The sequence below is a fragment of the Bufo gargarizans genome, chromosome 5 (assembly GCF_014858855.1).
Source record: "Bufo gargarizans isolate SCDJY-AF-19 chromosome 5, ASM1485885v1, whole genome shotgun sequence".
In the NCBI taxonomy this organism is placed as follows: Eukaryota; Metazoa; Chordata; class Amphibia; order Anura; family Bufonidae; genus Bufo; species Bufo gargarizans.
This window is the reverse complement of record NC_058084.1, coordinates 267,710,749-267,727,980: the sequence shown is the minus strand read 5'-3', so window position 1 is coordinate 267,727,980 and position 17,232 is coordinate 267,710,749. Positions and strand designations below refer to the sequence as shown.

The 17,232-nt window shown below is 41.9% G+C and overlaps 1 protein-coding gene across 3 annotated transcripts in view; it reads left to right on the top strand.

Moving 5' to 3' along the window:
* RETREG1 (reticulophagy regulator 1) overlaps window positions 1–7,538 on the top strand; it is a 129,837-nt gene extending 122,299 nt beyond the window's left edge. For 2 of the 3 annotated variants that reach the window (XM_044293138.1, XM_044293140.1), the window contains 4 exons: window positions 745–882; window positions 2,046–2,131; window positions 2,421–2,547; window positions 4,725–7,538. In XM_044293138.1, the coding sequence (XP_044149073.1) occupies window positions 745–882; window positions 2,046–2,131; window positions 2,421–2,547; window positions 4,725–5,188 (815 nt within the window). In that variant the 3' untranslated portion in view covers window positions 5,189–7,538. The remainder of the gene's footprint in view (window positions 1–744; window positions 883–2,045; window positions 2,132–2,420; window positions 2,548–4,724) is intronic. The other variant, XM_044293139.1, reaches the window with a different exon arrangement.
* The last annotated feature ends 9,694 nt before the right edge of the window (window positions 7,539–17,232 follow it).

Here is a 17,232-nt window from a genome sequence, read left to right as displayed (position 1 = left end):
ATTTCCCTTTCCCACCTTTGGCTTCTTAATGGGCTAATGCGTCCACTACCAAATCCTTTCCCAGCCAATGACTGAGGGTTCCAGGGTATTTAATACACCCCCTTCAGGCAGAGGTTGCCTGAGTTTCCCTGGTGACCAGCCAAAGGTATTCAATAGTCTAGTTCTATTGCGATTTACCTGCGGTATTTCCTGCCGTGTTTCAGTCCAGTACCCATCCAGTTTGTGTGCTCCTGCACTTCTAGTTCAGTTCTTTGTTTTCAAGTTCCATACCCTGTCTACCTAGTCTGTGCTGCAGTCTAGTTCCCAGCCTGCCTTCCTTGTGTGTGCTTCACCACTACCCCGCCTGTCGGTCCTGTGTCTAACCTCTACCACGTTAACTGTGCACTGCCTGGACCTCAAAAAATAGCCTTCAAGCCTTAGTAACTGTTCAGACTGTACCTGTGGATTTCCTGCATTTCTGGTGTTTTTTGTGTATACTGAGCTTCTGGTGCAATACCCCAGGAGGTAGTCTTCTGGTAGTCTTCTGGTCCAATCCCTTTATAGGGGTTAAAGGGTGAATACCGGGGAAGCACCAGAATAACACCCTTAGGGTTAGCCCTATGCCAGACTGGTTAGTTGGCACAGTGGGTCCACACTGACTGGTCAGTAGCATTAGATATGTACATTTGTAACACTGATTTTAAAAACAATATTATCATGAACCATTCACATCAGTCATCTTTCATGTTTTTTTTTTGTATTCAGTATTGTGTGCCTTCTTGTGTCCATTATTGAAATGGAATGAAATTGGACAGAAAGCGTGCAGCAAACTGAAGCCAGTTCTGCAGAAATTGGACTTTGGGTTGCAGTCATTTCTGAGCCTGTGGATGAAAGCCAAATCTAGTAAGTGTATTTGTTCTAAACCAACAAATAATCGTAAGGTGCCCTTCAGAAGCTGGCAGCTGAACACTTAAAGGGGTTTTCTGAGAGTTTTTCCACTGATGACCTATCCTATGGATAGGTTATCAGTATCTGATCGGTGTGGGTCCGAGACCCCCACCGATCAGCTGTTTGGGAAGGCAGCAGCGCTCGCAGTAGTGCCGCAGCCTTCTGTCTGCTTACCTACAACAGCACCATACATTGTAGCTTAGCCTCATTCACTTCTAAGGGGCTGAGTTGTGCCTAGGCCAAGTGACCGATAAATGTGACGTCACAAGGCCTCAGAAAAGCTGGAGAAGGCCGCTGCACTACTGCAAGCGCCTTCTCAAACAGCTAATCAGCTGGGGTCCTGGGTGTTTGACCCCACCGATCAGATACTGATCACCAGAGGATAGCTCATCAGTAAAAAAAACTCTTAGAAAACCCCTTTAGGCTATTCTTCCTGCCCCCCCATCCCATACATATACATTCTCCTTCAGCCAATAGCTATCTCTCCCGACTCACACATACTGTACATGCTTGGTTCGGCTGAGGACAGAGAAATGGCTAATGTGTATGGCGTCCCTTAGACCATTTAAACACTACACATAAAAACTATGGTTCTGGGTACGTTTACCACTGCTGTATATGTTGCAAATTTTATCTTGCAGATTTGTAAGCAGAAAATCAGAGTGGATGAGATTTTACAAAATCCACAGCAAAATTCGCCCGTAACTTATCTGTACAGATTTTCCCTGGAAAATAGGATAAACATTTCCAGTATGATCTATATCATCAGAAAGAAGTTATAATTATTCATATTCACCAATTATCACAGAATAACATTTGTAGACCTGTGTACTAGATACTAGTATTGCATCGTATGCACAAAACTAAATATCAAAGAAATGCCAGTGACTAAAACACTTATGGGGTCATTTATCAAACTGGTGTAAAGTAGAACTGGCTTAGTTGCCTATAGCAACCAATTAGATTCCACCTTTCATATTCCAAAGGAGCTGTGAAAATAAAAGGTGGAATCTGATTGGTTCCTATAGGAAACTGAGCCAGTTCTACTTTACACCAGTTTGATAAATGATACCATTAAAATCTCAAATCATTTAAATATGTATTTCCATATTTTGCAGAAAAAGAGACAAAAACAACAACAGCAGAAGATGACAGTGAATTGGAGCTTTCTGCATTGTGCCCTCAGGTGACTCATAATAAGGAGGTTATTATTATACACAGCTATACAGTCTGCTTTATCATATTTTATAAATGTGACTCATAATAAGGAGGTTATTATTATACACAGCTATACAGTCTGCTTTATCATTTTTTATAATTGTGACTCATAATAAGGAGGTTATTATTCTATACAGCTATACAGTCTGCTTTATTTTAGTGTTGATTTTTTTCCACCATTGGTTCTAGAAATGTTTTGCTGTCCAATTTTTTTTTTGCTCATTCCAAGTAGGCAAGTAGGAATGGCATTACAATATACGATTCTTGTTTTCTAGCTCAGTCCAGAAACAGCAGCTAAAGAACTATCCGTTTCTGGCACAGAACCCTCCGACTTGTCCTGGACAGAGAATGGGACATTCAACCTCTCAGAAGGGTACACTCCGCAGACTGATACATCAGATGGTATGAGTAAAAGAATCACTGCTATGCTAATATTGTCATATAATCAGCTTATAAACCTGAGCTACGTATGTAACCATCACGTACTATGCTAATTGTAATCTCCCCACTTTCAGATGAGCAACAAAATCCAACAAATTCTAACATGCTCAACCTGCGGCCCTCCAGCTGTTGCAAAACTACAACTCCCAGCATTCCCGGATAGCCTACAGCTATCAGCTAGTATACTTTAGGGAAGGCATGCTCAACCTGCGGCCCTCCAGCTGTTGCAAAACTACAACTTCCACAATGCCCTGCTGTAGGCTGATAGCTGTAGGCTGTTTGGGCATGCTGGCAGTTGTAGATTTGCAACAGCTGGAGGGCTGCATGTTGAGCATGCCTGCTTTAGGGGAAATTTATTAAAACCAGTGCAAATTAAAAGTCGTTGTCCGTGTGAACCAATCAAGATGCTGTTTTCACCTACCGAAGGACCTCAGAAAAATGAGAGGTCTTATTGGTTGTATGGGAAATGACTAACTAAGCTTTTGCTTTGCACCAGTTTTAATACATCACCCTTATTGGGAATTTTATTAAACTTTTTTTTACTGTCAGTGAATGGAAACATTAAAGGGGTTTTGTCACTTTACACTATTCGTTTCCATGGTTACAACTACCCTGCAAAATTAGGGGGGTCATTTATTCAACAGAAATACGCCTAAATTAGATGTGTTTCGGGTGCAGATTGCAGTGCAAAGGTTCTTTTGCACCACAATCTGGAACTTTTCCCCGCTCACGCCAGGTCTAAGAGTGGAAAGTGGAAGGGTGTATGGGAAATTACTCATTTACTTTCTTAGACACCATTTTCTACGCCTGTTCTAAATGTAAGACAGCGCCGGCGCCTCTACATAACTCTGGCGGATCCACTGCCTGCGCAGGACCTTATTAAGACCAGCATCTAAAACACTGGTCTTAATGTGCCCTTTGGTTTCTTGCAGAGCTGTGTGGCTTAAGACAGTATCAGTGTATGCAGTCTCTTATCTAGCCATATACCTGTGTTAAATATTTTGTTTCTTAATGTGATATAAACAGTAGTATGATGGATGAGGCCACAGGCATGGCAGTTTCCACTTAACATTTTAAAAAGGTGTCTTGAACAGAGAACAGTAATATATTGAAATGATAGATTTGGTAATCCAAAGAGGTCTAGATCAGACGTTGAAGGAGCATGATGCTCAGACGATCTGCACAACCTCAGTCATTTCCCAAACATCACTGGGAAAGGGACCAGAATAATGTGTTGCCTACTTTGGCGGTGAGAATCACGTCCAGAGGAAGAAATGATGTGGTACAATAGCAATACTTTATTTGCAGAGCTGTAGCTAGGCCTTTCTTCACCCAAGGCAAAGGTTCAGTTCAGTGCCCTCATCCTCAATCTGAATATCCTGCCTCAGACAAAGTGGCTTTTTGGCACCCTCCCTGGCAACCAGCCCCCCAGACACTGCCCCAGTTGATACCCCTCAGCAACACTTCTGTTATTTAAAATGTCCAGAGGTAATATATGTTGGCTTCTATGTACTGTCTACTTTCCTCAGATACTCATTACTTGCTAAATTTGTTTTTGGATGTTTGTTCTTCTGAGATTTTTTTTTGACTACATGAATCAGTTGAACCCAAGTTTTCTCTAGCTTCTCATTTCCTGGAGGATTCAGCACTCTTTCATGTCTTCTCCACTGGTTGGTTACAATTATTTCCTTTATTGGCGATGCTACTGATTCATGAATTTTTAATCTAGGATGAAATGAGTCTACAAATACTTTGTCCTTTAAAGGGGATTACAGGGATAGGAAAACATAGCTACTTTCTTTAAATATTGGCGCCACATAGACCACAGGTTGTATGTACTATTGCAATGAATGTGGCCCAACTGCATTCCCAGACACAACAGCACAGACGGGTTTCTAGATTAATGCAGTCATGTTTTTATACTCCTGACCATACCTTTTTAAATACTATAAGTGTACCAATAATCAATGTGGGTTTCCTTTGTCTGATATTCAGTTAAGTGCATCTGAAGTTGTACTGTAAGGCAATAAAAAGGCATTGTACTAACAGATGAAAGTAAATCCAAAATGCTTCCTTATCCCACCCATATTTTTATGATACTGTATGTACATTGTTATAGCTGTTGCTCTTTAATGCAGATCTTGATCGACCAAGTGAAGAGGAGGCATTTTCGAGAGGCCTAACTGAATTCCCTTCTCCAGAAAATGGTTCAGGATCCAATGATGAAGACAGTATAGGCATACCTTCAATGTTGAAGAGGAAGCATAAAAAAAGTCATAAATCAAGTCCTGAAAAGTGTTCCACGGCAGCGCTGTCCACATTTCTGGGTAATGAGCAGCCCTATAACCTAGTCACTAGTATGGCCGGCGAGGCCATCACTGCTGCTATCACTGACCAGTTACAGTCTGCCTTGCTCCGCTCACAGCCTCCAGCTGCCAGCTTCACCGAGGATACTGACATAGAGGAAGCTGATGACTTTGAACTTTTGGACCAGTCAGAGCTGGAGGATATAGATGACGAAGTGGGACTTTCATCAAGCCAAGAATCAGAGGGCAAGAAGCCATCTCCAGGATTTCTCTCCAGTTTGCTTGGGGGTCATTAACATTTAACAATTTCCTTCCCTTATGTTATAGACTGTGAGGGAGAACAATTGAGAAGCCTCACAGAAGGAATCAAAAGAAGGTAAAATAAAGAAGCCACACGATTACTTAGGAGAATTGCAAAAGCTTTAAGTATTGTTCCCCATAGAATGTGTTGTCACCTTAGACCCAAATGAACTATTGCGAAAACCTCAGCTGATCCACAGGCTGTATCCTTACTGCGTCTTGATTTGTCGCATGGAGTTGTGTATGTATACATGGCAAGTATGTGCCATAGTTCTTATATGTTAAAGGGGGATAAAAATGCTTTCGTGGCACCATATTTTAATCTTTTCACCTGTATATTACTAGGTTTACAAACAGATGGCGAGCTCCATCTAGCCAGAGATAGTCATAGGAGACTCTGATGTTGACTGATATACATATATGGATTTCACTAGTTACTTGATGTTATCTCTCCCTGAACAGCCATAAAGGATCATATGCAACTATATACAGTTGTGCCGAGTGGACTTGTTTGCTTATCTTTGCACCTTAATAAATTAGACAGGTCATGAGATCTATGGTAAGAAATGTACCATTCTAGCTTTCACACGTAACAAACATAAAGCTGATGTATGATTTTACTACATAACAGTATACTGCATACAGGGTTTCAACAATTGTTAGGTCACATATGCAGCTTAAACAGTCCACATTAGCTGGTGATCTATAATCAGTTATTTCATACTCTTTTGGAAGTTATTGGGAACCTCTCAGAAGTCTCTTGGTATTTCCACAATAGTTCTTAGCATCTTAGTATGTGGACAGGTAACACTTTCTTTACAGTTTAATGCTTCCCATGATAGTCGAGGAGTCAATGATCCTTGAACACAATTGATGGTGTCTACTAGAGGAGCTAAGCATTACCAAAGGTGGTAATATGACAGGGCTACTGTCCATAGCTATTGTGGATATGCTTGTATGTTCTCCATTTGAGCTATTCACATCTGTGTTGACTTTTCCATTATTCTGTTACATTAGTGGAACAGAAAAAACAGATCCATTAAATGGATTGAATGATGGTTCTAAACAGAACACCGTCTATTTCTATCAACCATCCATTGAAAATAATTAAAATAAAGGGAACACTCCATTCTGTCGCATGTACATTATTTTTGGCAGGAAGAAAAGTCCTGCAGACAAGTTAATGCAGATGTGAACAAGCCCTGACTGCATGAACTAAAGTATTAGAGACAATTGTAATGGTTATGTGGACAAAATTATACTTTGCAATGGTGGGAATTTTAACACTTGTGCTAGAGATCCGGCCGGATGTTCTGGCAGAGAAAAGCCTGCCAGATCTCTCTGCATCCCGGCATTACCAGAAGCTTGAAAGTCTACGTCCGGCCCCAATAACCATAATGGGGGTCGGTGGAGATCCAGCCGCAACCCGGCAAATATGCTGAGAATCAAGTGGGTTTTCTTCCGGCCGACTCTCAACATATTTGCCTGGTTGCGGCCAGATCACTGCCAGTCTTCATTATAGTTAATGGTGCCGGACAGCGGCTTTCAAGCTTCCAGTAATGTGGAACTAGCTTTACTTTCCTAAAATCACAGCATCCGATGACAGGTAAAACCCAATACTTACTTACGGATTGGAAAAAATCAGGAGACTGAAAACCCTGCCCCAAAGAACGCCCAACTCCAACTGGAAAGCCAGAATTTGCCGGGACTGTCTGTGAAAACCAGGGACAGTCCCTGCAAATTCTGGAACGTTGGCAACTATGCCCCTACATTTAAACACATAGGGCCTTATTTATCAAAATTAAGAGAAAAACCTGTCTTAGTTGCCCATAGAAGCCAATCAGAGCTCAACGCTTTAAGAAATAAAAGGTAAGCTCTGATTGGTTGCTGTGGGCAGCTAAGACAGTTTTTCTGTTGAGCAGTTTTCATAAATGAGGCCCATATGCTTTCAAACTGACCGAAGCTTCAGTTTGGTCCCCCTTTGTCTCGAAGTAAGGCCTTGTTCACATCTGGAGGCACATCGGTCATACTCATTGGTGGGAAAAATAGCTCCACATGCAGCGCTATTTTGCCCATCAAAATGGCATACAACTTTTCCTGACCGACCACATTGAAAGTCAGTGGGGCCCTAAAGGATCCACCTGTGTCCAGCATAGATCCAGCACAGCTTTGGGACCTTCATCAAAAACAGTTGGCACAAAGCCTAATACATGCCTATTTTTGTATCATATGTCGACATGCATACATGGAATTGTGGCTTAGCCAAATCCTCAGTAAGACGGCTGTCAAAATATAATTAACTCTTTCTTCAAATCTCCCCCCTCCCCCCCCCCACACACACACACATCTACACCCCTGCATTTTGAGAGAGGTAAAGGCTGATTAGAATCAATTATCACTGAAGAAAGAGAATTACTAAATTTCAGTTTGAGCAGTAACCAGTGTTTTATTGGTCTATAGATAAAATTACGGAGGCGCCATATAGTCTGTACAATCAACAAAGCTGTATTCCAGTATGTTCTCTTTTATTTGCCCTCTACTGAATGCAGAGTGAAACTGCTTTTCATAGATACGTGCCTTATACAGTAATAATCAACCAGCCCAGAGCATTATAAGTACAGATAGGGAAGGGCTAATAACATAGTACACCCCCAGTATGGAGCCACGTCCACCAGGAGTAGAGGGAACAGAGCAACTTCACTATTCACTTGTCAAGCAGATTAAAGCAGGGAATAGAATCTAAAAAAGACATGACATTTTGTATTAAACTTCAGTTATCTCACACAGGTCAATTGCCTCATCTGCGCTTCACCACATTCATACATGTAGCAGGGCCCAGGCGGTCATTGTGCACAACAGTTCCTGATATCACAATGTATTATCTGCATTGACTTCAAAATTCTAATGAGGTTCACAATATGGGGCTTCATATAATGCTGGCGGTCCTGTACTTAGTATGGACAAGACCACATAGTAGTCCGGTAGAACTAGAACAGACGACTAATGCTGTACGCTACCGATAACATGTTACCACACAGCTAGCAGACATGCTGCATGATAGAACCTTGATTGACGGAAACATCTTCCCCCAAAGAATAAACCATTTATGAGTATTGTATACTGAGTGAGAGGGGGCACACAAACATTTATCCACAGGAATAGGGTTCCGATCCCCCGGGACCCTCACCAATCACAAAATGGGTTTCCTCTCCTCTGTGTAAATGGAGTGGTAGTGGGCATGACTTCAGTACAGCGCTCATCTCTAACAGTGCCATAGAAATTATTAGAGCATCTGCACTAATACTCCATTCACACAGGCACTTAGGGACCCCCCACAGTTGGGACTCTAGTAATTATTCACTTACCACGTATCCTGTGGATAGGTGATAAATATTGTTTGTGGGTCAACCCATTAAAGGGAACCTGTCACCGGGATTTTGTGTATAGAGCTGAGGACATGGGTTGCTAGATGGCCGCTAGCACATCCGCAATACCCAGTCCCCATAGCTGTGTGTGCATATGCAAATTGCCCTGAGATGTGTCCTGTACGTGAGATGAGTCCAGCGCGAAGAAGCGCAGCACCGCCCCGCATCCTCAAAATCTCCTCCTTGCTCCCTGACGTCAGAAAGCCAGAGCGCCATAATCTCGCGATGCGAGAGCTAGCGCATGCGCAGTTCCTTCCCTGAGGCTGATGCCAGCACAGGGAAGGAACACTATGAGGACACTGCGCATGCGCTAGCTTGTTCATCGCAAGATTACGAAGCTCTAGATTTGTGATGTCGAGGAGCAAGGAGGAGATTCTGAGGACGCGTGGCGGTTCTGGGCTCCTTCATGCTGGACTTATCTCAGGTTAATTTGCATATGTATCAAATTGTTTTTTTACACAATAAAAGCACACAGAGCTATGGGGACTGGGTATTGCGGATGTGCTAGTGGCCATCTAGCAACCCATGTCCTCAGCTCTATACACAAAATCCAGGTGACAGGTTCCCTTTAAAGATGCAAATGTTAAATATCAGTTTGCCCTTTAGTTAGATCATAGGTTACTATCTATCACCATACAAGGAGAGTGTTTTTCAGAATTTCCATCCTTTAATGAACAATAGAAACAATACAAGCAGAAGGAGACATATTGTGAAAGCATGGGGTTGCACTTTCCCTTAGGGCTCATTCACACAACCGTGAAAAACAGCCATTTAGCAGCTGTTTTTGTAATGGCCGTTTTTATAAGCGGATAAAGTCTATGGGGCCATCCACCTGGCCATTTTTTTTATGGACAGTGAATAGTAGCCATAAAAAAATAATAGGATATACAAGTACTATTTTTGGCCCTATTGAAATCAATGGGCTCATTTTTAACAGGCGCTTAGAAAGGAGTGCACCTGTCTAACAGCCATTAAAAGCAGGTACACTCTTTTTTTTTAAAAAGGACCATTCAGGGATTAAAAAAACATACCTTACCCCCTTGCACCAGTAGGGACACCCTCTCCTCACTGGAAGCAGCAGCATGGTGACCTCACATGATGTGATGTCACAAAGCTGGGAGCATCAGGTGCCTTCAGTGAGGAGAAAGCGTCCCCATGTGCACAAGTGGATGAGGTGAGTATGTTTGGTTTTCTTTTTTTTTTATATGTTGGTACTAAAGGGGCTGGGGAGGATGTGGGGGGCATTATTGGATATTAATCGGAGACATTATTATGGCCATTATGAGGATATATATACAGATGGCACTATGACAACATATATACCTGGGGCACTATGGGACATACAGTGGATATAAAAAGTCTACACACCCCTGTTAAAATGTCAGGTTTCTGTGATGTAGAAAAAAAAAGAGAGACAAAGATAAATCATTTTAGAACTTTTTCCACTTTTAATGTGACCTATAAACTGTACAATTTGAAAAACAAACTGAAATCTTTTAGGCAGAGGGAAGAAAAAAAATAAAAATAAAATATGGTTGCATAAGTGTGCACACCCTTAAACTAATACTTTGTTGAAGCACCTTTTGATTTTATTACAGCACTTTTTGGGTATGAGTCTATCAGCATGGCACATTTTGACTTTGCAAGATTTGCCCACTCTTCTTTGCAAAAACACTCCAAATCTGTCAGATTGCGAGGGCATCTCCTATGCACAGCCCTCTTCAGATCACCCCACAGATTTTCAATCAGAGTCAGGTCTGGGCTCTGACTGGGCCATTCCAAAACTTTCATCTTCATCTGGTGAAGCCATTCCTTTGTTCCTTTGGGTCGTTGTCATGCTGAAGGATGAAGTTCCTCTTCATGTTCAGCTTTCTAGCAGAAGCCTGAAGGTTTTGTGCCAATATTGACTGGTATTTGCAACTGTTCCTAATTTCCTTTAGCTTAACTAAGGCCCCAGTTCCAGCTGAAGAAAAACAGCCCCAAAGCATGATGCTGCCACCACCATGCTTCACTGTGGGTATCGTGTTCTTTTGTTGATGTGCAGTGTTGTTTTTGCGGCAAACATATCTTTTGGAATTATTGGCCAAAAAGTTCAACCTTGGTTTCATCAGACAATAACACCTTTCCCCACATGGCTTTGGGAGACTTCAGATGTGTTTTTGCAAAATGTAGCCTGGCTTGGATGTTTTTCTTCGTAAGAAAAGGCTTTCGTCTTGCCACTCTACCCCATAGCCCAGACATATGAAGAATAGGGGAGATTGTTGTCACATGTACCACACAGCCAGTACTTGCCAGATATTGCTACTGCTCCTTTAATGTTGCTGTAGGCCTATTGGTAGCCTCCCAGACCAGTTTTCTTCTCGTCTTTTCATCAATTTTGTGTTCCATGGTATATCTAATGCCTTGGAAATTATTTTGTACCCTTCTCCTGACTCATGCCTTTTAAGAATGAGATCCCTCTGATGCTTTGGAAGCTCTCTGTGGACCATGGCTTTTGCTGTGGGATGCGACTAGCTGAACTTTATTTGGGGTTAATCAGAGGCACTTTAAATGATGGCAGGTGTATGCTGACTCCTATTTAACATTATTTTAAATGTGATTGCTTAATTCTGAACACAGCTACATCCCAGTTATAAGAGGGTGTGCACACTTATGCAACCACACAATTTAATTATTATTTTTAGTTTTCTTCCCTCAACCTAAAAGAATTCAGTTTGTTTTTCAATTGAGTTGTACAGTTTATAGGTCACATTAAAGGTGGAAAACGTTCTGAAATGATTTATCTTTGTCTCATTATTTTACAGCACAGAAACCTGACATTTTAACAGGGGTGTGTAGACTTTTCCACTGTATATTTAAGAGGTTTAATCAGACATTTATGCACAGGGGCACTATGGGGTCATATATATCCCGGGGCCACTATGGAGACTATTATAGATATTGAGGGCAATAAAAGGGCCATTATATGTCCAGGGGGCACTACAGAGGGGTATCATATATTGTGGGCACTGTGGGGAGACATAATGTATACTGAGGGCACTGCAGGGGTTTGGATTTAAAAAAGCCTATGAAATGTATCCATTTTTAATGGCCGATGCAAAATGGCCATTAAAAACTGATAAATGGACAGAAAATGGAAGCACATTGATGCAAAATGGCCATAAAAACGGACAATGTATTCGTTTATAACGGCCTTTTTTTCACTGTTGTGTGAATGTAGCCTTATAGTAAAATGGACTCTGGGCATAAAAAACAGTGATTTCTAAAAATGCACTTTATTGTTTTGAAGAATAATAATGAACAATCTGATTCTCTCTTACGCCATGATTACATGTAGTTTGTGGAAACTTTCTAAACAGTTGTCTGTTTTAACAGAAAGCGCCATTAGAGTTATTGTATGTGTACTGTATGTTGATTTGTTTTGACTAATGTATTTATTGTATAATTTGCTGAAGGACGCTCGTAATATGAAAATAAAGAATGCACTTTGATATTTTACCAATTCGGCTTGCTCTGTGTACCACAAGCATAAGGTTCATTATATTCAATGATTGAAATAAAATCATAAAACCTTTAACACTGCTTTTTATTTCAGCTATTGTCATGTTATAATATGTAAAACATACTTTACTATAAGCATGGAACATATATATGTGAAACTTGTTCCTGTCTTTAAAGGGTTTTATGAGATTCGATAAAACGTGGCTTTTTGCCAGAAACAACACCACTTTTGTTCACGGCAAAATAAAATAAAATTTGAGTTTGATCACGCACTGAATAGACAAGGATAATCAAGATATTACTTATATAGTGACTAGCAGGGATTATAATCCAATCAGTCCTGACATTAAAGGGAACCTGTCATCAACTTTATGCTGATCTCACTGAGGGCAGGATAAATAGTGACAGAAATGCTGATTTCAGCGCTTTGTCACTCATCAGCTAAAAGTAAGTGGCTGCAAAGAATCAGCATCATAATCATTGCAGCCAGGACTTGAAAAGAGTCAAATCTACCTGAGAAGAGTCATAGTTATTCATAATCTCCTGCACTCTCGCCCATCTGCTGATGATTTGCAGTTCTGTCCTAGAGAGAAAGCGAAAAAACTAGGTAGAAGACTGTCAGCCATCAGCAGGTGGGCAGGAGAGCAGGAGATAGGAATAACCATGACTCTTCTCAGGTAGATTTGTCTCTTTCCAAGTCTTGGGCTGCAATGATTATAATGCTGGTTCTCGGCAACCACTTACATTTAGCTCATGAGTGACACGCCGCTGAAATCAGCATTTCTGTCACTATTTTACACTGCCCTCAGTACGGTCTGCATAAAGTTGATGACAGGTTCCCTTTAAAGCCATCTGCCTAATTTTGGGTAAACATTACATGTGCCCCAGCTGATCCATCCAGACATCAACTCTGCAAAGTAAAAATCGTGCAGTTTTCACGGCCACAGAAGACAAAATATAGCTTCCAAATTATTTGATATGTGGGTTGTTAGAGATGTCTAATTTTTTGGGGTCCTTTAAGTAGAAATATCCCCCTGGCAGCATATGAATATTAAAATCTCCACTTGTCAGCTCCTTGCAAGACCTTAACAACTGATCATAAGAGAGTGTGACCTATTATTTAAATAAAGGTTTTATATTAACATTTTATAAAGATTTTTTTGTGATGTCATTTTTAGTTTTCCATCTCACTTTCAATATTTAAAAAAATCTAAAAATTGTGAAGTGTTTACACTGGCCACTAATCCTAATAATAGCCACCACTTCTTGGTCTGCACAAATCATTTTTCAGAAGTCATCTTGGGAAGGAATACAATGACAGATAGCATCCACATACAGATAAAACAGGATCCACCATTCACAATAGGTGATATCACAGCTTATCTACTCCCTCCTGACCTCTACACCGGTCACAAAGCATGCCTAGAAAATTCTCCCATAGAAGTCAGTTCACTCCAGACTATTGTTGCCATGGCCCATGTGGCAGCTGTAAAGCACAGATACTCAATTGCACTGTGATCTGGGGAAGTTGAAGGCCACTTCAACATTGTTTCTGTAATCATTCCTAAACATTTTTTTTCAGTGTAGTTGACTGAATTATCCTACTGACAGAAACCATGGCCATTAGCAAATACCATTGCCATGAAGGGGTGGAGTTGGTCTGCCACAATGTTTATGTAGGTTGTACATGTCAAAGTAACATCCAAATCAATGTCGAAACCAAAGGACTACCAACAAAACAATGCCCACAGAATCACACTTCTTGCCCTCTTCTGTAGTGCATTCTGGTGCCATTTCTTCTCCAGGTAATAGACTACAGTGCCAAGCCATCCACATATTGTAAAAAAAAAAAAAGGCAACCTGCTTCTATTGTTCCATTGTCAAGTTCTGATGTTCACGTGAGGCGGTAGACAGGGGTCAGCTTGTCGGTGGCTAAGAGGCCTCATAAGCAAAAAGCTGTGATTTTCAGCATGTTCTGCTACATTAGGTCTTTCATCGGATCAGAATAGATAGGCTAGCCTTCTCTCCCAACAAAGACCTTTGAGCTAATCAGCATAAGGTTTTTCGGTACGTAGTGACAAAACATGGATGAGAGTATAAATATAAGTGCTTTTTATACCTTATGGTCAGTAGTAGGCAGCATCTGCTTGAGACAGATCCAGTATTTTATTCCTGCCTGTAACTAGTTGAGGTGGTTGATGCTAAAACTAGGTGCATAACTCCTCAGGGATTAGCTAAGGCATATGTAGCCAAATACTGCAGAGGAATTGGGGTAGGAATAAGACACTAAGGGTGTCATCTACTAACAGATATACACCACTTTTCCCCGCTTACACCAGGTCTAAAAAAAGGGGGTGTGCTATCGGGGCGGAAAGGGGCAGGCCGACAGGCCCATCTCAGTCATCATTTTCTACACCTGATTTAGGGAGCTGGCGTAGATTTAGACAATTGGTGGATACGCTGAAGTTATATAGAGGCCAGTGCCTCTACATAATTTTGGTGCATCCACTGCCAGCTAAAGGGGTATTAAGACCGGTGTCACTTCCGGTTCCGGCGTGCACATGTGAGGACGCAAGGAGAAAGAGCTCTGTGACTTCAGGCCAAATACCCGGGGTCTCGGCCGCAAAAAGGGGAATATTAACCTCCAGAACATTACCCGTAGGTGTGCGGATACTCATGGAGAAATTCATAGTGCGCAGCGGCTCCCTGCTACCCGAGTCTCCTCTCCCACAGCGAGAAACAGCAACCAACCGAGAGGCAAGATGGCTGACAAGTAGAGGCTCACACGTTCATCGTCTCAACAACCCTCTGCTACCAGTAGACATTGAGCCTCAGACCACAGAGACGGACTCTCCCCCACAACTACAGGGGCTAGCGATCCCGTGCAAAGAACTGGCAATAGCAGTGGCCAACCTTTTAGCGCCGGGTATAAAAGCTACGTTGGAGGCAACAGTTGCCTCTTCCATGAAACAACTGCAAACTGAGGTGGCTCACCATTCAACGCACATCCAGGAGCTGGAAAAAAGATTAGGTCTCATAGAGGATGAACTAGAGAGGGCGCAGATGCAAGCACTAAGGGACAAAGTGGAAGACCTAGAAAATTGTTCCAGGAGGAACAATGTTAGGATTGTGGGTCTCCTAGAATCGATATTACCAAGCAAGCTCATCCAGTTGTGTGCTGTGGAGCTGCCCCAGGCCCTAGGAATCCAAGGCCCTCTTACGGTTGAAAGAGCACACTGGGTGGGCTCTATAAGGGACTCATGTGAAGAGGGGTCCACTCAGAGACCGAGGCCTACGATTGTAAAATACCTGAACTATGTGGAGAAAGAGTCCCTTTTGATCAGATACAGGCGGGCAACCCAACCGCTAAAGGTGAGGGGCCACAGGATCCTACTTTTTGGTGATTATTCAGCGGATGTAGCCAAGAAAAGACAAGCTTTCTCCTCTATATGCACACAGCTAGTACAGAATAAAGTTAAGTTTGCATTGATATACCCTGCTGTCCTGCGAGTCTTTAGACCTATCTCCTGGGAATGCCATGGCAGCCATGGAGGGTGATTCTGTCTACAGAGGCAATAGAGGGGATTCAACATCCAGAGGGAACTTCTTGCTGAGAGTAAGCCACCATAAAGTACTATCCCGCAAACGGTCCCATGGATCCTCCCCCAACCCTCCTAGATCAGGACCAAACTGGGATTCGAGCCCAGAGTGAGATTGAGGGGATTACATTTCTGGACTTGATTGGAGGGACATAGCCTCAACTGGACTCTATTGGAATGGACGGAAGTCTTTCGATGCATCAAATTATATGGATTGGTGAGAGAACATTTAGTTTGGGAACTAAGATGCATAAGAGTTATAAGTGTACCTAAATGCCTTTGGCTGTCGTGTAATTGGGGGGGAGGGGGAGTTGGAGGCCGATGGGAGAGCAGGTTAAAATATATTTATATATGTGTATATATATATATATATATATATATATATACGTATATATATTTTTTTTATATATATATATATATATATATATATTTTTTTTTTTTTTTTTTTCCTTCTCTCTTTTTGTCCTTTCCTCTCCTCCCTCTGGCAGTATGGGCCAGATATCAAGTGAGAGAGGGGGGGTTTGTTGAGCACATAATTAAGAGCAACCTGAAGTCAAGTGAGCGATGTTAGATAGAGAGATATTGTGAGAATAATGAGAAATTCCGGAGAAGAAGACAACAACTCTGCCCGGAAGAATGCAAAACAAGTGAAGTCCAAATGGTTGATATGTTGGTTGTTAGCCTCCAGACAGGGGAACCAGTTTTTTTGCTTGCGGGATGGGGGGGTTTATATGTTTTGTTATGCTCCACGGGTGTACTATTGTCAAATGGGAGGTAGTGCGAGGGGGGTGGAAGTGTCCTCCAGGTGTGTATCTAAAAACATCACATACAAGTATTAAAACATAAAAGTAGTGACGTGGAATGTGAAAGGCCTGAGGGCCACACAAAAAAGGATAATGGTTCTCCGCCACCTCAGAAGGTTAAATGCTGATATAGCATTATTACAAGAGACACACCTGGAGGAGACAGATTTCTGGCGCATGAGACGCCTTTGGGTGGGATTAGTGCTGGGTTTTCCCTCAATGGGTAGAAAGGCAGGAGTTCTGATGCTAGTTCATAAACAACTTCGCCATAAGATCATTTCAGTAGACTAAGACGGAAAAGGTCGTCTGTTAAAGGTGAAGTTAGAAACCGATGCTGGTCTGCTCATTATATTTAATGTATATGGGCCTAATTCTGCTCAGGCAACCTTCTTCAGAGACTTGGATAACAATCCTACAGGAGGGAGCGGGACAAGTATTAGTAGCAGGGGTTCTTAATGTTGTGCATGATGCACAGGAGGATCGCCGCCATCACAGACAAGAACCCCCACACGAGACTCTCAGGACTATATACCCCCAAATCCTTTTTGAGCTCTACAGATGTCTGGAGGTTCTATAACCCAACGGAAAGGGAATACACACATTATTCCCATGCTCAGCAGTCATGGTCGAGGCTGGACTAGGTCTTGGACTCACCACAACTCATGCGGAGAACAGACTTGGCAGAGATAACGTATTTCGTCATATCAGACCA